This window comes from Anguilla rostrata, chromosome 6 (assembly GCF_018555375.3).
Source record: "Anguilla rostrata isolate EN2019 chromosome 6, ASM1855537v3, whole genome shotgun sequence".
Classification (NCBI taxonomy): domain Eukaryota; kingdom Metazoa; phylum Chordata; class Actinopteri; order Anguilliformes; family Anguillidae; genus Anguilla; species Anguilla rostrata.
Window position 1 is genome coordinate 35899862 of NC_057938.1, and position 18231 is coordinate 35918092.

An 18231-nucleotide genomic window follows, 5' to 3' on the forward strand; every position below is an offset into this window, starting at 1 on the left:
GTTTTTGGTAAATTGGTCCCGTTTACTCAACACCGACATAATTCACTTTCACATGATCCAACATATAAATATAGCCTACTAATGTTTCGCAATATTAAAATGATCTGAGCAGTAGCCATCTCACTTTACACCTCAGTCAAAACGTGTGCAGCAGGTTCAATTTAAACCAGTTAGTGACCTCTACTGGCAGGTATGAACAAGACACAGCAACCCTGTTTAGGCTAAAGCGCAAGTGCGCATTAATCCGCAAATTCTGAGGACACAGGAATCATGTTTGCGAGACCACGTGACTGGTTCTGGACAGCGCAGGTTTAAACTACTTCTAAACTGAAGCTAAGCTATTGACAGAGCAACAACCCCAAGGTAGCTGCGCATCCACTAAATTTAAACCACTAAAAGCCCATAGACACTGGTGCCCTCTAAGAGTTGAATTTGAGATCCCTGGATTTTTATAGCTGGTGTATGAAAGGCTTTCCTTTTCATTTAGAAAATCTGCTCCCAACATCCTAGGACTACTTTATTGAACCTATAGGTTTTTTAAATACTGGCCTTTACAAAAAGTACATACTTTGAGACAATGTTTTTGAGTGAAGACAACATCTAAAACATTCACTTTGGGGAAAAAAACTCGCTTGAGAACATAAGTATGCACTTTATTTTGATTCTTACAGGAGTAGAGACCTGATCAGGTTTACATTCACATCCTCAAATGAAACTACTCGCAAGCTGAAAAAATCAGAAATAGAAACCAGTAGCCAAACGCCAGATTTAGACTTTATGCATAGTCTGAATTTGGTGCTAAAGGATGTGCTTTTGCAGATCTGAAGTATCCAGGAATCTACAACGTGCATTTCTCCATGTCCTTGCTCTACTGGGGGTTTGGTAGGGTTCTAAGAGTTGGCGTTGGGGCCCTTCTTCTTGCCAAATGTGGGTACCACATTGACAAAGCGGCGGTTGTACTGAATGCGCCGCTTGGCACGTCCGGTCTTCTTCTTCTTCTTCTCCTGTTTGTCCACCTGAAGAAAAAGGAAAAATGTAACCAACACAGTCCTTTGGGCAACTGCGGCCACAGTTCATCGAACCCCCACCCCCAGAGCCTGGGTGATGAAAGCACCCATACATTGCAGATCTCCTGGTCCAGGGTGGGGTAGACTTTAAACACACTACAAACACAAACCTTATTCCCGGCAGAACATATCACTTACAGGAACAGAACCACTGAATATGTTCAAGAGCCATCTGAAAGCAAACTTATTTTGACACTGACCTTGGGTGTCTGTCCCCGCACTTTCCCAGCACGAGCCAAGGAGCCGTGGACCTTACCTGTGTGGAAACAAAGCTTTCAGGTAAGACCAGGTTTCATCTGACCAACATCTCTAGACAGGGAGGCAATTTCCCATACAGAAGGAGCAGAAGCCTGTATACATTTTCTTTTACACGTGACTTGTATTTAATCTACCTTCCATGGGAGAAAGCAGACAGAAAACAGAAAATATTTCCTGGAGTAGGGGGGCGCAATATGAGTAAATAGGAAAACTGAATGTGAATATAAAGAATACAGCACCTTTCACCAAACTACTGCAATTAAAAATAAAAAAAAGTGCAATATGTCTATGCTGAATAAAGACTTAACAAGATTATTAACATGAATGAATGAATGCCTGGAACATGAATGCTATAAAAACAAATAACGGAGATACAAAAGTGAAATTATGCCATTTAAACAAGTTAACAAGTTAAATTTCTATTTAAGTTTCAAAGAGATGCAGTCTCTTATTTCCTCATTCTTCGGGGTTGTAAATAAAATCTTGCCTACTCGCCATCAAGATAAAGTATGAAAACATTAGCTAGCCCACTATCTCTCACAAATGCACATAGATGACAAATCAGAGATTTTGCCATCAATATAAATAATAACATTACATTTAATACTGACAGTGGCATTTAACTTTAAGTTACTTAAAATGGTCTGAGAACTTCACCCACAAGACTGAATGAGTAAACGGAACAACTGCTGAATTGTCCAACAGAACAGGGTCATACGTCACTAAAGTGTCCCTGCGAATGCCACACACGGTTTTGGGAAAACATTCAACTTTATCCCGCTTAAAACCACAGAAAGAGGAAGATGACAAAAAACTAACAAAAAAAAAAAACTACAAAAATCCCCTAAAGTTGTGTTGTGAGCCAATTTCTTGAAAAACCCAGATTTGCATTCTGCACATTTTCCACACCCAATTAAAGATCACAAAAGAAGAGCCCTATAACTACAGCCTATAGGAGATGGAATAAAGAAGGAAAGCTATGGAATCCTGCATCTCCACACACTTATGTCTGCGGAAAGCATCCAGATTACTGATGTTTACGGGTGATCACTGAAATACAACTTCAAATACAACACAACACCAGCTATTCCCAGCCTCAGGAAACAAACACAGAAATACAGTTGTCTTAACTGCTGTTCAACTACTGATTAGCTTAATGTAAAAAAGATTTTGTGTTGTCTCAGCACACTCCCAAAAGGGGGTGTGAACTGTCAAGAACCCAGATGTGCCGCAATGTTCTATAAGCTAAAACCCTCACATACTGTTGGAATATTGCATTACATAGAGAAGCGTGATTGCTTAAGGCACCGTAAACAACAATCAACATACAGTGGTTGTTGCTGATGTACTGAAATTGCGTTACAAGCCAAGGACATATTTCACTGACCTAAAACAGCCATATGCCAGAAGTCTGTTGTTGTGCTGGAGAACTTTAAGCCATGAGCTTCACACTAACTGGATGTAAGGTAGGGATATCCGCTATGATTTGTGAGTGTAATGATGTCTGCTGCTGCACCAAGCTGATTCGCAAACTACCGTACCATCTCAAGAAATGGGTGACGGTCAAAACTAATCAGTCTGCTTTGAAGCCATTGGTAGAAAGGCCCAAAGAGGTGTGGATAAGGACAGTGTTTGTGAATGTAGATATTGTGAGATCAGGGCTTCAATTACAGCGACATACCTCCCAGAAGCCTGCCAGTCACTTCCAGGGTGCAGTTCTCAGACACCCCACAGTGCTCCAGGAATGCGCCATCCTCCAGGGGGGTGCCAGAAAGCAGCAGTACCTGATCTTCCACTGCAAGTCCCTCAAGGGCCTGAATCTGGGCCTGAATTATAAAAGCACATCCAAACCACACCTTAGTGGAATGACCCACACACAAGCATTTAACTTCCCCTCCCCTCCGATAACATGCAGCGCACTCTGATCAGTCTATAGTCACAATGTATAAACGTCCAAATATGTACTGAAATAACATTAACAAGCCTGTGAATTCAGTCAATATATCCAGACCCATCCTCCTACCACATGGGACAAGTTCATTGGTCAAACGTTGTTAATAATCCTTAGTCATGCAGTCAAATTGAATCCCAAGGGTGTCAGTGTGCAGCTTTTTGCGTTTTCCTCTCAATCAGCAGCCAATTAAGGCCTTGAGAACAAGGTGTGTGAATTCCTTAGAAAATCAATGACTTAAATGAAACACTGAGAACACCTGAAAAAACCAGCAGACATTGCACTGCGCAACCCCCACCCCCACCCCCACCCACCATTAATGGAGTTTGACACCTGTAGATTACACGGATCCAATGGTCATGCATCCAAGCTAAAAAATCACAGGTTTTCTTCTATACATTACACAAGGCATTTTAAAGGCAGACAAGACTCTTCTTAGCACTGGAATACATATGGTTCAAATAAGGAGCCTGCATAGCTTTCATTAAACATCAATTGGTCCTCATGTTCGAAATTCTTTATTTCGACTGTGGATGGGACAGAAAAATCAACACGACCAGTACTGCTGGAAAGCCTATCCACACTGAAAAGGTATGGACGACTATACAACATGAATGAGTCAAAAGGAATACCCATAAGCATGTGCAAGTACAACGACTCCTCACTACATATATACACTAATAATCCGTATCCTCACCTTAACGTCCTCAACTGTCTCCTGGCCCGTCAGGTGAAGGGTGTGAGTGTTCTGTCCGCGTACGAAGAGCTGCATCTTGAGTCTGAAACACACAATGGGACACTGGCATCAACAACACTCAAGCGTCTACACGCCTGTCACCGTGGTGCACATTAGATTAACGGTATGTTTACAAATGGAGTCCTCAATATACGATTCATATGCTCTCCCAAAACATGCTAAGACAATACTTTTATCAATAAACTTTAGTATGAACTCCGACGTTGTTAAATTATCAAACTTAAGTGGCTCGCAGTTATCGGTTTGCATTATAACCTAATAATTAATCCAGACAATCAATACATTACCACAAGTTAAGACATCAGTTCAGTACAGTCTCAAGTTCGACCATTCCGACTTGAATTGCTACCACATATCTCCGAAGACCGGTGATAAAGTCGGCTGGGGAAAAGTCCCAATGCCGTCACCAAGCGACATAGGGTGCTATGTGAATTTCCCAAATACTTAGCTAGCGAGCCAACTTGCAGAAACAAGTGTGCCAACTACTACTACTGTTAATGGACCGTTTAACTTGCCCCGAAGGTTACGGTATTAATGAAATACGTAACGTAGCTAGTTTGCTGTATTCAATCGTTTATGAGACGTGAACAGCCAGCTAGCTAGGTCGGCGGGTACCAGAGCCTCATGCTAACTTGTTAGTTAGCCAGCTGGCTAATCGTGAATAGGGCCTATCCGGTTTCAAGATACATCCATTAAATTATCACTCGTATAGTAAAATAAGTTCAAGAAAATGGCATAAATGATCATGCATATATTTGAAATTGTACACGGATATTCCATTCGTAATTTTAAAACTTCAAAGAGGATACATTATAGCACATGTACTCAGGAGCAGCATACCTCACGCTATCTCTCTCCACGCTCGGAAACGAAAAGGCCTTTTTTACGTTCCGTGTAAGCGCATGTGCATGCGTGGGGATGATGGGAAATATTCTACGTAATCAGAGGAGGCGCTTTGCTTATTGCTTATTTTTACACAATCTATACTTATTGCTTCTTTTCGACCATACAGTCTATGTTTTAGACACTGGTACTTTAATGCAGTAATGTATTTAACGGAATCCGACCTCCACATTCGACAGATGGGACCACCATTAACTTTGGAGAATGATTGAAAGGTAAAATATAAAAAGTGGTCAACAATGAATTGTCAACATTTAAATACAGTATATTGATTGTATTCAATGTGTTTCTCAAGCCTGGAGGCTTACCATTGTGTTGTATTTCATAAGCAGCTTTATGTGCGTAACTGTTGATGCTTCGTACACGAGACAATACATCAAAATTAAGTCTAAATCAAGACAATCTAAATATCGTCATAGAATTCCAGATCTTGACCCTAGGGATCTAGAGGTGGAGCCCCAGATTGAACTTCAGATGGAGACTTCCATTAAGTTGGAAAATTATGGAAAGGTAAAATGTAAGTAAGTAAATATAATAGAAATATAAAAGTAAAAAAGAAAAGAAAAAGAAAACAGTTTCATTGAAGTGGATCTAAAGCAGTGTTCACAGACCTCACTAATGTAAGATCTGTGCTTCCACTTAAAAATGTCACCATGGCCATGAAAGAAATGATGAAATAATGACAATTAACTAATAAAAAGTTATTTTGCTGGTGTTTGGAGAGAATAATTACAAATACAACCTTTGTCTTCAAGAAAATTTCCCTTAAATCTCTTCAGCTATCTGTCTATGTATCCATATTTCTACGCACTCATAAAATTATTCGTAAATTTGCAGATTTGAATAAATGTAATACATATTCAGGAAAAGTAGGGAAATTAATTGAATTCAAATTTCATTCAAAGGTTCATATCAGAAATTGAATATTCTTTGAAAAGGAAAATAAAGTTGGAGATAAAAATGGACTGGACTCAAATCCCAAATTTCCAAATTGTTGGCTGCAGCCATCTGGAGCTCCCAGACACAAAAAGACGGGGTGTGAAAGGGTCGAAATGCAGCTCTGTGGCAAAGTCCCCTCAGACACCACAAAAAGTTACTGCCACCAAAGGTAGACAAGACTAAATAATTATCGAAAACATTCTAATTGGTGTACATTGACACAATAGCCAACTCATAACTCATGCTCAGGGAAATTATATTCAATCATGTAGTTCACTTTTGTTGTAGTACTGACATGTTGTAGTTGTTTGCTGTAGCTGCAGTTGTTGTGAAATACATTTTGGCTAAAATTGACCATTCAGTTTTTTTTACTTTGCATTTAATCTGTGAACCCACATATTTGCATACGTACACATTGAAACTGTATTATGTATACAAATACATGTTTTCAGGACTACAGTGGAGGTGGTAGAATATAATTTAAAAAAATATACTAGACCTTTTCTACACACATTAGAAATATAATTTCTGTAGTTGTTACTGCTGTTATTAATAGTAGCCTTTAAATGTGTTTTGTGTCACTGCTCTTTTCAAATATTTTTTATTAAAAAAATGCAATTACAAGTGTTAAGCTGAATTTATATTTCCTCTTTATAGGCCATTTCAAAAATCTACTTTTATCTACCTCTTCATGAACCATGCCTCATTATTTGCTAATTAATTTAACAAACCATACTGGATTACTTTTATTTCACTTTATCCATGGTAAGAACAGTTAGCCTGCCTGACATTAAGGGAAACACACTGCTTAACATTCTGAACTTGCAGGTCTGTATAGATAACTTTACATTATGGATACCTATTTTTGCTGGGGTGGTCAACAACTGACCAAAAATACGAGTATAGCCCAGAAAACACGTTAAAATTCTTGTCAGCTTCTGGCATCCGAATCATAAAAGGCGTAATATTCATGTCTGAATCCGGACGTCATTTCTACGTCCAAAAAAAAAGTCAAACTTTCATTTTCAATCGGAATCTGACATGGATTACAGTCAAGAAAAGACATCTATAGAACATGGTTTCAACAGACCTGTGCAGACTGGGATGCAATGCCAGTGACAATTTTGCCAGTGGTGATGCCCATCGTTGTTTTTTGGTTGCTGTTCTTTATGAATTAATGGCTAGTCATTTTTCTACTAATATAATCCAACAAGTTCCCAATCAGTGGATCTGTGCCCACAGAACTTTCAGGAAGTAGTTCAAAACTTCAAAATGTGATGTAGATCTCCCAAGTAATGTTCTTGTCTTTTCTTGCACTCCTCAAATTATTTAAAACTTGTGTACACTGCATTATTGATAGACATTTGCTATACTTTAAAAATAACCAGTTGAATTTACTGCTACTAATATTCAGGCTCAAGCTGTCCTGGAATCCGTTTCTAGTAATAAAGAACCCAACCAAAGCAAATCACTAAATGTAGCCGTTATGAACAAAGTTCCAAATAATTACAAAGAAAAAGTATATTCATTATCCATTTATTATGAAATTAAAGTGAAAACGAAAGTATTATCTTCATTTCATCCATTCATAGAGGGGAAAAATACTCTGGGATCTTTAGCTCACATTAAGGAAAGCCAGGAGAAAACAAAACCAGCTTAAAAATAAGATAAGTTCTGGACCCACACAAATATAAACCTGTGCTAAACACAAATTCCCAGACCATTACAACCAAATTAAATGACACAATTTAGCTCTTTGTAAAGGTATAATGGATGGGGGAGAGGAAAAATATATATATATTCATACATTTATAGCACACATGGCCATAAATCATTAGCGACCAGCTTCCTTGCAGGGACTGAGACCTAATGAAAAGAGAAAAGAAAATCTTGGGAGGGCCCAAGGGCTTCCTTGAAGGTTAAAAAGCAGACGGATCATCAGGAGAGAGACCAGCATCACGTAGGGGGAGGAGGGTAGTACTGTCCATAGCCCCATGGATTCTGGTAGTTGTATTGCTGAAAAGCAGGGGGTAACAGAACAGAAATGTCAATGATTAGCCTTTCTGCTGAAATGCTTCAGTAAATATCAAGCCGAGTAAAAATTGATCCAAGTCACCCGCAAGGCAATTAACAAGAATAAATAAAATGAAAAATAAAGAGTGCAAAGTTTCTACAATATCAGTGTGCCAGGAGTAATTCGTTATTTTAAAAATGTGTTTAAGAAACTGTGGAACTGTATGGCGATGCCGCACTCCTTTGACACTGTGCGTTTTGGCCGGCATTGCTCACCTGGTACCAGTTGTAGTTGTAGTTGTATGCAGAGTGGTTGGGCTGCATATCCGGCATCATTTGACCTGTGGCCATGGAGGGGTCCTCTGTGCGCGCCTTCTTCTGCTCTGGCTCTTGCGAACTGCAAGGAGGCAGAAACAGGCAAGCGACTGTAGTTAAAGGCTTCTATGGCTACAAAGTGTAGTTTCGAATTTAAAATCTAATATTCTGCAGTGCATGCATCATGGTGATGATTTCTACCATGGTACACTCTCAAGTTTGCCAAAAAAAATAAATACACTTTCAATAATAAATTTTACCATTTTACACTAGCGACATTACAAGAGAGTATTCTAATGTTAACCATGACAAATACTTCTTTTAACCTTTTAACTCCAGCCAGACATAAAAATGAGATCAATGACAGTAAAGGCATTTTAATCCTTGCTAATATGAGTTGACCCCAGGACCGCAAAAATTAAAGGCCCCATTACACAAAGCAATTTAAACACCACTTTCATTGCTTGTAATCAAACCCCCTCTAGGATGCTTCATGTAACTACTGCAATCTGTATGCAATGCACTTGCAACACATCGCAGAATAGAAAGCCCTCCTACGTCAAGCAACTGATTTCATGCAGTATAAAATCAGTACAGATACGACTCCCAACAGCAAGAGTTCAGATGCTGGGCAAGGAACTTTTCGCAGTGTCAGGATAAAAGTGAAACAATACCAGAGAAGATGAAAGATGCAGAGTTCAGTCAAACCACAGAACAAATTAACACTGGAGGAAGATCCTGAGAGCAACAAGTTTACTTATGCAATTATTTGCATTGTGTCAATTAAAATTTTAGGTAGGATGGTAGATGGGAAATCTAGTCATAGACAGAAAGGTAGAGTTAGTGCTATTCTTGATACAGTGCCATGAAAAAGTATTTTAAAACACTTTTTAAAAACGACAGCTGTCAACCTGGATGATGACGAAGAATTTAATCCTCTCATTTCAGAGCACTGATCAAACCCCACTCTGCAATTTACTGATGTTTTATAAGTCTTTTCAGTAATGTTTAGCCTTTTTTATTGCATTTAAATTGCTATGTGCAACATAGCCCCAAGAGACCTGGAAAGGTGACGGTCAACACGAGCGAATTACGCAACGGCGGAATATTGGCCTTACCCATTTTCAGCCTTCCGCTTTGTGGATTCGTGCGCCTCTGAAATCTTCTGATGTTCTTCATAGGCAGACACCAGCCTGAGAGAGGGAGGAACAGTTTAAGGAAATTAGGTCCTCAGAAAATCAGTAGGTTATCTTCTTCAAGCCTGCAAATGTCTCCTAGCGTGTGTGTGTGTGTGTGTGTGTGTGTGGGAGCGGGTTATGGGGACTTACGTGTTGATATCGGAGCCAAAGTCTTCGAGAAACTCGACTTTGCGCTGTGAGAAGGCGAGGCGAGACTCGAGTGGCAGGGGGCTGTTAAGGGCCCGGTCAAAGCAGGACAGGATCTGCTTCTCATTCTGTTTCACATCACCGCTGTACTCCAGCTCCAGCAGGTTCAGGTAGAGCTTGGGGCTCATCTGGGGAGGGGGGGGGGGGGGGGAATAAAAACAACAAATTAACACCCTATGCCTCTCATACATAAATGAAACATCACCACCTCTTCACATTCCCAAAGCAACAACTGGTCAAAAAACAAGGAGGATGAACCAACTGGATGAAATCAAGGCAACAATCACTTCAACTACAGTAAAAGAACACGACAAGGCATTTATGACTGAAACCTTGCCTGTGGACCTACACAGGTTAGCCATGTCATTTGGGCATCTGCCAAAGAGCTCAAGGAGGGTGGAATCTGCCCGATGTACCTTGTCCTTCTCGATGGCCTCCAGTAGCACTTTCCTAGCCTTCTCCAAGCTCCGCTGCACCTTGAGCAGCTGGCGAGCCAGCTTGATTGAGTAGAACGACAACTCGCCCACGTTCTTCCCGTTCCTGATGGCGTCCTGCAGCAGGGACTCCGCCTCCTCCATGTTGCCATGGCGACGTTCCAGGCTGACCCGGCGCAGCCGCACCATGGCCAGGCCTGGAACTGCCTCTTCTAGGCCCTTGAGGATCCCACGGGCCTCTTCGATGTTCCCTGAAAAACAGTCACAGTTATTGGGCATCGTGACAACTGCACATCCCATTTTTAAATATATGAATTGGTGTCCACTAAATCACAGTCCTTGCTTGTTATTATTATTCTTCCTAAAAACAGCATGCCATTCAAATAACTGATCTCTCTATTTATGCGGAAGGTACTTTGAGGTTGTGGAAAAGCTTATCCTGTTTTAGAACACTAATTTCATTGAAAAGACATTCCGGGTAATTTATGTACTTTTCACTGGACACCATCTGCTAGATAACCGCATTGTCTTACAACTGCATTACAATTTAGGAGAAAATAAAAGCTAACCTATGGTGGTGACTGATTCAAACAACATAGTACTACATTCCCCATGGCCCACCTTGACACAAAATGGCAGCCGCCATGGTCCCGAATTAGTACATTTTACCCAGTCTACCTTCCAGCAGGTGTGACTGGTCTAAAGGAACTGAAAAACTAAAAACAACTCACCCTGTTGCTCCTCGAACCCGGCCCACAGCAGGTGAAGGGTTGGCTTCTTCGGCAGGTGAATCGTACAGGCCTTCTTGTACACATGTCTCACACCCTCAATGCTGTAGTTTTCCAAGTACTTTGCATACTTCAGACAGAGAAAGAGAGAGAGAGAGAGAGAGAGAGGTGGGAGAAAGGAAAACAAAAAGACATGACTAAGATTTCCTTCCCTGGCACTGGCCAGTAAATCCATTGACAAGAACATTAAAATGTCTTTTAAACCCATCAGCACCTTCATCGAACCATAAAGATTAGTTTCTGTAAGGTAGGACGAAGAGATGCAACGCAGTTGGCAAATTCTGCAGTCAAATCTGCTGGCAAGCAGGCCATCTCCTAATACAACAGACAGTCACATATCAACATGACAAGTAAACAGTGTAGAACTTAAGTGAGGAGTTGATATTGTTGAAGGGGGCTACAGAGGTAGGGCGGGGGAACGAGGACGCCCAGTTACCTTGATCCAGAACTCCTCGTAGAGGGCACAGGCAATCAGGCATCGCTCAAACAGCACCACCACCCTCTCCGGGGTCCCATTCTCAATCTCAAAGTCCAGGTACTCCTTCCAGTTGCTCAACTGGGTCTTCTCCAGGGCCTTCACGTGGAAGTAAGGCCGTTTTATCTGGAGATGTGACAGATGAAAAACTGGTTTAAGAATGAATGCATTTGACAAAAACATAACTTGCCAAAAAAGGACAGATTCCAGGGAAATTTAGAGAGGTATTTTCTTTTTATTGGCTGGCATTTCCTTGGTTTCCCCTGGAACTTCTCCAGACTACCCGTTGCATCACAAATAATACATTCTGGTGCCCTACAGAATGACATTTCTTTTGGTGACGTAGGAATGATATTTCATTTTGGTGCTCTAGGGTACTTTCCACTTTTCACTGAAAGGTCACAATGTACACTTCAGAAAAACACAGCAAGCAGGTTATATGAGTTAAAGCTTGAGAGATGGATTTCAAGCAAGGAGTGCCCAATTACATGCCCGCTCCAGATGGGCAGTACACTCCAGAAGGGCAATATGCTCCAGAAAAGTCACGGTCAGGCGGCTGCACTCACCCCTTCTTCAAAGGTCCAGCGCTTGCTGACCTCGTGCTCGTTGTGATTGAACACTTCCTGGCGTGCCTCTATGACCCTGTGCCGCATGTTCTCAATCTCAGTCACACGCTGAAGGGAAAACAAACAAAAACTGACTGACACCATTAAATAAAGTACAAGGCTCTAAAACAGAATCAAATAACTTTTTTAAAGAACTACATCCCCCAAAGAACCACACGACTGACATACTAGCTCTCAGTGCAGCAGGGTGCAGTTTGAATCATGAGTGTACTAGTGCCTACTGTAGTGGGAAGCCCCACAGGACAAAGCCTCACCCAGGGACAGAGGGTCTGCCAGCAGCCCCTGCCTCGTCACAATAGTTACCCTTCTGGTCAAAGGAACAGGACCGGTTATGACCAGTCAATGGTTGGACAGAAATGTGTTTCCTCTGCACATTCAAGGCTGGCTCTAACATGCCACACGCAGTTAAAAAGCAATCTGAGGAAGCCCAGTGTTGGCGCAGGAAGAGGAAATGTGGCTGGATCTATCAGCTGGCAGAAGAGCCTGTAGAGGAGCCAGCCACTGCTGGGACATGTAGGAGAGGGACCACAGGAACAGGTAAGGCATGGCTTTGGCAGTACCTTGGCTGGGTCTGCAAGATCCTCTGTGCCAGACGGCAGGTCGTCAGTGGGCGTGGCCTCCTCCCCACTGAGCCCACCCGCATTGGCCAACTCAGCCCGCAGCTGGAGGAACTCCTCCTCAGAAAGGAATTGCTTAGGCAGGTTGTTCTGCACGTGCTCCCTGAACCTAAGTCAAGAAAAGAGAAAACCACACATTCATATTGACCCAGAGGAAAGTGAGAGCAATCATTCCCGTAGAGTAGATTGGGGTTAAGGTACACCAAGTTGCATGTGAGAAAATAACTTTCTGTACAATACACTTCCATAGACATGCACGCCAGACATTATATTCTGAACCAGTTACATGCAAAGATATTACAGTATTTTAATTCAACACCTGAACGACTATTTAAAAAAATAGCCTGTCTGAAAGCCTGTCATCCTGGAAAGAATGACGACTTGTAGAATTATAAAAATATGTTTTGCCAGTTAATACATAGTTCATATTGACCATGGCATCATCAAAAACTCATCACCTGTGTTTATCATTTAAAGCCCTCAACTCGTCTATACCAAGTGTGAATCATTTTGTAGGTGACCAAAACACCTGGTCACAGCCTTAGTGAACACAGCACCTGACAGAGAAGATTCTTCTACAGGGGAAGGATATAGTTTCTGGGGAAACTAGGAAATTCTGAAGGTTAGATGACCTAAATATATAATTTATTATTTACTATCAGTATCCCAGTGATGGGTTTAAAAAGATTTTCCCAGCACCAGAGCTTCCTGCTGCCAACCTGGGGCCTCACCTCTGGAAGTGGTGGCTGTAGAGCTGGGTGGGGATGCCCAGGATGCGGTCGTAGATGGCGGTGACAAGGGCCAGGTTCCCCAGCTCCGCCTCCCAGTTAATGTAGGACTCCCAGAGCCGGTCAGAGCGGAAGTCCGTGCCGGCCGCCAGGACCGCATGCTCGTACGCCCTGCCGGACCGAAAACCATCGCGGTGTGAACGGGGCGGCCTGCCGCGGTCGCTAAAACTCCAACGCAACAAGCTTACTCCATGCACCCCGAATACCCCACACATCCCTGACCTCATCCACCAAGCTGATGTCTGTCCTATCCATAGCCAATATGGGGACCTCAGACGTCAATACTTTTCCTTTTATTCTGACCTCTCCCGAGGCCAAACAGACAAAGATATCCCACTGACCACCTTGAAAGAAACAAGAGGGGTGAGGAAGCCTTGCTGAGACTAGGTCCTTTAAGCGACACTAAAATATATATATATATATATAAATTTAAAATTTTTTCTTTTTTAATTTGAGCAATCTGAGTTATTACAGGTTGGGATCATGACACCTGTCTGAGCAAACGGCAGAGCATCAGTCCGGTGCCTTCGCTTCAGGTACTTTCTGCCTCCGAAACCAGATCCAGGACCAGCGGTCTGTGGTTAAATCAGCGCCAAGTTATCATAATTACGAATACAGATATTGTACAAATTTTTTTGGGCGATGTGTTTTGAAAAGAACAGTGACCAACTGGGACTTAGACTTGACATCAATTTTAATCCACACAGCTTCCCTACCCACAATTTCAAACAAAAACCATTTAAGGGAATTGATTCTGGTATGGGATCAGTCACTGAGGGCAAAGAGTACCGACCGGCTAGCCCTTGCGTGGCCGTAGACGGCGTAAGAGAAAACGGTTTGTTTAAAGAACGGAGGTGAGCATCACTCACGCTCGAATGCGACTCTCGGTGCTGTTGTCGCCAGGGTCCGCAGTCTCCCGTAGGAAGCTGATGAAATGGAGCCACAAGTCCACGCTGAGGGGAATGGCCTGCAGCCCACACCGGTACACCTGGGGAGGCAGGGCATGAAGGGAGGCTCTAACTCACACCAGCAGAAACAAACGCAGGAAAGACCAACTAGCAGTTGTTACTACTTATTTTTTTAGAGATGACTACAAGAGACTTACAACTCTTTGGGCTTTAAATGACAGAGTATTTAACATTGAATTCAACTGCATAAGTACGCAATAGCTCCCTACATTGTCATTTAATAAGGACAAAACATGAAATCAAGCAGTGTAAGCAATATTGTATTTCACAACTCAACAAGCCTACTTCAACCATTTTTATTTTGTTACTAGGAAACAAGATTTAGAAAACAAGGGGACCTTTTGTTTGGCTGCCTCAACTGGGTCTCCTGTACATCCGCTGGTAAAGAATCCACACCCCACCCCCATGTTCCCAGTTTACCTCATCAGCCATCTGAGTGCTGTCCAGCCTCTTCTCCATGTCTGCATACTTCTTCCAGTATCCATAGCAGTAAGGGTATCGGGCGAAGAAGGCGTTGAAGGCTTTCTGGGCAGCCCCTATGTGATTCTGAGAGAGGAAAATGATGCTAATTGCTAGTAGGTGCAATAAATAGCTGGCCGACCAATGGCTGGTCAGACCTGCAACAGTTCTAACTCCAAGTAACATGTTAGGCTCACAGAAACTTCAGGAAAGGGCTCCAATAACCCAATAAACCAACCCTAACACCTTGCTATTATGAATGACTTCAAATCGCACAACTTGTGTTCAGAGGAGGAAATGGGGGTGTCACAGGTCTAAGCTGGCATAAGTCGAATGTGCCCAGTTTTCAAACCGCCTCACCTCTTGCTCCACATACTGCAGCAGGTACGTCCATGCTGTGAAGTCCTCTGGGTTTTCCTCCACCACTTTGTAGTATTTCTCAAACTCTGGAGGGAAGGGGGCCTCCAAGACAGGGGCAGGATCCTCCTCCACGCCATCCTTTGAGGTGTCCTCCAGCTCCATGTTGGTTGGGCTTCCAGGCCCCGGAGAATCTACTAGTTGTGCTGAAACTTGTACCGATGTTTCCAAGCACTCCTCTGGATCCTTTTCGATGTGTTCTGATTGCTCCAACTGATCCTGCTGTAATGGATCTGAATGGTACACCTGACCCTGCCTTAAAGGTTCTGAAAGGCCCCCCTGGTCCTTTGGTAAGGGTTCCAGCTGCTCCTCCTGGTCAAACTCTGCAGGGAAGGGGGCCTCCAGGACGGTGGCAGGATCCTCCTCTACGCCATCCTTTGATGCGTCCTCCAGCTCCATGTTGGTTGGGCTTCCAGGCCCCGGAGAATCTACTAGTTGGGCTGAAACTTGTTCCGACATGTCCAAGCACTCCTCTGGATCCTTTTCGATGTGTTCTGATTGCTCCAACTGATCCTGCTGTAATTGGTCTGAATGGTACACCTGACCCTGCCTTAAAGGTTCTGAAAGGCCCCCCTGGTCTTTTGGTAAGGGTTCCAGCTGCTCTTCCTGGTCCTGTCGTAATGGCTCTGAATGGTACACCTGATCATGGCTTAAAGGTTCTGGAAGGCCCACCAGGTCTTCCATTTGATCTTTTGGGAAGGGTTCCACCTGGTCCTCCTGTAATGGCTCATAGTGGCCCATGTCACCGTTCTGTTCTATTTGGTATGGAAAGTCCACATGGTCTTTTTGGATTGGTTCTGATTGGTACATTTCATCCTGTTCTAATGGGTCTGCAAACTCCACTGAATCATCCTGGTCCTGCTGTAATGGCTCAGAGGGGCACATCTCAGTCTCCTGTTCTATTGGGTCAGGAAATTCCACAAGGTCTTTTTGTATTGGTTCTGAATGGTACACCTGATCTTGTTCCAAGGGTTCTGAGAATTGTAACAGATGCTGTTTGAAGGTCTCAGACTGTTCTAGAAGGTCCTGTTCCAAAGGCTGCAGATGCACCACAGGATCTTGAACCAGGGAATCCAACTGCTGCACCTGGTCATGTTGTTCTGACTGTCGGACCTGGTCCCGCCCTTGGCCCAACAATGCCTCAACGGTTTCAGGCAGGGGACTGGAAGCGGCATCAGAGCCCTGGATCAGAACTGGGTCCTGGGCAGAGATGAGGGAATCTGACAGGAAGCTGTGCCCAATGGCATCCATGCCTAAGGCGCCAAATGTTCCCGTAGGGTCCACGTCCAGCATGCCTGTTATGGCCACTCCAGAAAAGAGCTGCTCTGAGAATGACAAATGGCAAAAGCGCCTTTAATATCACCATTCCCATACACACAGCCTCACCTGCCCCACTATTTTATACAATATTCTGAAGATGCTATTCAAATTATTATTTTTTATTTTTATTTTAACAGATGAATCTCCTTGGGAAGGTATTGGTTATATATTACGCTGATGAATTGACAATCTATGACAAATCCTCATTCCATCTCCCAGCACACCTAGAAAATGCAAGGTACTTCCCAGATACACTCCCAAGTTCCATGCCTCTTTCCAAGGACTTGATGGGTAATATGCACAAATGTTTTATCTTCAGGGGTATTTTAAAAAACATGGTTTAATGTTCTTTAGACAAATAAAATGGACAATATTTAGTGGCACGGCAACAATGGGACAGGTTCCGTTCACCAATTTCCAAGATACATGGTCAATTCTCCATGGGAATTTAAGTGCCGAATAAGTACTAACTGTGGACTTCCTCAGCACCTAGAGAAACTCGCACGATCTCCAATTTACTTCACTATTACGCGTTCAGTCAGGAAAGCCTGGAAACAGCTACCCAGTTAGCAACACAGAATACAACTGGAACAACACAAAATGTTCTAATTATCACTCGTCACACACCATTTCGCTAACGGATACATACATACGCGATCACGAACTAAACTGGACTTCAACTTATTCGACAGTACTAATATTAGGATACCTATTATTTTGCACAAATATAATTGAGTCATGTAGCGTCAAACAGCGGAGGTTTAGCTAGATAGTTAACTAGGTAGTTAAGTAAACTAAATGATAACAACAACAAAAAAACTATCGAGCAGCCTCGCTTGTTATTTGATATGCAAGCGTGGGTTACTATATCGGAGTGGTTAAACACATTAATCACAACAGACTGCGTAGACATGTAGCTAGGTAGCAAGCTAGCTATCCGACACTATAGCTTGACCATAAAAAAAACTTAATAACTCGTTTAAGTTCTGATTTTAGAATTCCAATAAGTATAGTTCTGCAAAAAGCTTCCCATTTCCGTCCAACGCCAGACAACCAGCTACCACAATTAACGTTAGCTAACTAGCTGAAAGCATGCTATGGGCCTAACGTCGTTATCTAACAAGAAAAATCCTCATAGCTAGCTACCTTGAAATCACAGCGAAATAAATATTTCTTTCTATCCTACAAGAGACAGCACCTACCAGATTCCTCCATGAAAACGTGTTTTGACCGGAGAATATTCTAGCAAGCAAGTTATCTTTTCGATTAGCCAATGTGCGTATCCGCGGTACAATATGATCATTCTCCACACCAACAACCTCGCCTTGTAGAAGGACAAACGTATGATACGCATGCGTAATACATTTACACGCGCGGTCTGTCTTCGAGGGGCGTTGTGCACCAATGACGGCATGGTGTCAGCGGCAGGTCCAATCGACAGTTCAGTGGGCAGGCTTACCGCCCAAAAAACTAGATTGATGCTTCATGTTTTATTGGCCCTCAGGTGTAAAATATTTAAGTGAATTAGAGAATTCAAAGGAGTACACGTTGGATTTACATTTTAAACTCACTTTCTGGGTTTTTTTTTCATGTTGTTTAAGTTGTAATGTGTTTTCGAATGGCCAAGACAGTTTTTGCGCACAATAAAGGTTGTTTCAGATTTTTACGGAACATTGCTGGTTTTATACTGGCTAACATAGGGACATTCGCAGCACAGCATCCCTTTAAAGTTTTAGAAAATTCTGTGATTA

The 18231-nt window shown here is 42.5% G+C and overlaps 2 protein-coding genes across 4 annotated transcripts; both read right to left on the bottom strand.

Moving 5' to 3' along the window:
• Positions 1–632: 632 nt before the first annotated feature.
• On the bottom strand, positions 633–4985 carry faua (FAU ubiquitin like and ribosomal protein S30 fusion a). The gene is made up of 5 exons (XM_064339401.1): positions 4874–4985; positions 3974–4055; positions 3007–3151; positions 1268–1323; positions 633–1016 (listed from the first exon to the last, which is right to left on the bottom strand). Exons 2-5 carry the CDS (start codon positions 4046–4048, stop codon positions 891–893), a joined length of 402 nt encoding a protein of 133 aa, XP_064195471.1. The 5' UTR covers positions 4049–4055; positions 4874–4985; the 3' UTR covers positions 633–890.
• Positions 4986–7395: 2410 nt separating this feature from the next.
• On the bottom strand, positions 7396–17841 carry LOC135257026 (pre-mRNA-processing factor 39-like). Of its 3 annotated transcripts, XM_064339399.1 has the most exons (15): positions 17683–17841; positions 15407–16485; positions 15104–15373; positions 14705–14830; positions 14186–14304; positions 13260–13427; positions 12472–12637; positions 11852–11959; positions 11247–11411; positions 10754–10880; positions 10005–10273; positions 9532–9716; positions 9322–9396; positions 8165–8288; positions 7396–7891 (listed from the first exon to the last, which is right to left on the bottom strand). In XM_064339399.1, the coding sequence occupies exons 1-15, from the start codon at positions 17693–17695 to the stop codon at positions 7832–7834; spliced, it is 3054 nt and encodes a 1017-aa protein (XP_064195469.1). In that variant the 5' UTR covers positions 17696–17841; the 3' UTR covers positions 7396–7831. The 3 variants fall into 3 exon arrangements, with proteins under 3 accessions (XP_064195469.1, XP_064195468.1, XP_064195467.1); XM_064339398.1 differs by having other exon boundaries at positions 8165–8285; positions 15104–16485; XM_064339397.1 differs by having other exon boundaries at positions 15104–16485.
• Positions 17842–18231: the final 390 nt, after the last annotated feature.

Excerpts from the sequence above, each read along its gene's own strand:
- faua (XM_064339401.1), bottom strand. The coding sequence starts at position 4,048 with ATGCAGCTCTTCGTACGCGGACAGAACACTCACACCCTTCACCTGACG. Across the intron at positions 3,152-3,973 it reads AGACAGTTGAGGACGTTAAG|GCCCAGATTCAGGCCCTTGA; the intron begins GTGAGGATACGG and ends TTTATAATTCAG. Across the intron at positions 1,324-3,006 it reads GACTGGCAGGCTTCTGGGAG|GTAAGGTCCACGGCTCCTTG; the intron begins GTATGTCGCTGT and ends GTTTCCACACAG.
- LOC135257026 (XM_064339397.1), bottom strand. Across the intron at positions 11,412-11,851 it reads GCTGGACCTTTGAAGAAGGG|ATAAAACGGCCTTACTTCCA; the intron begins GTGAGTGCAGCC and ends TCACATCTCCAG. Across the intron at positions 8,289-9,321 it reads AAGCGGAAGGCTGAAAATGG|CAGTTCGCAAGAGCCAGAGC; the intron begins GTAAGGCCAATA and ends TCTGCCTCCTTG.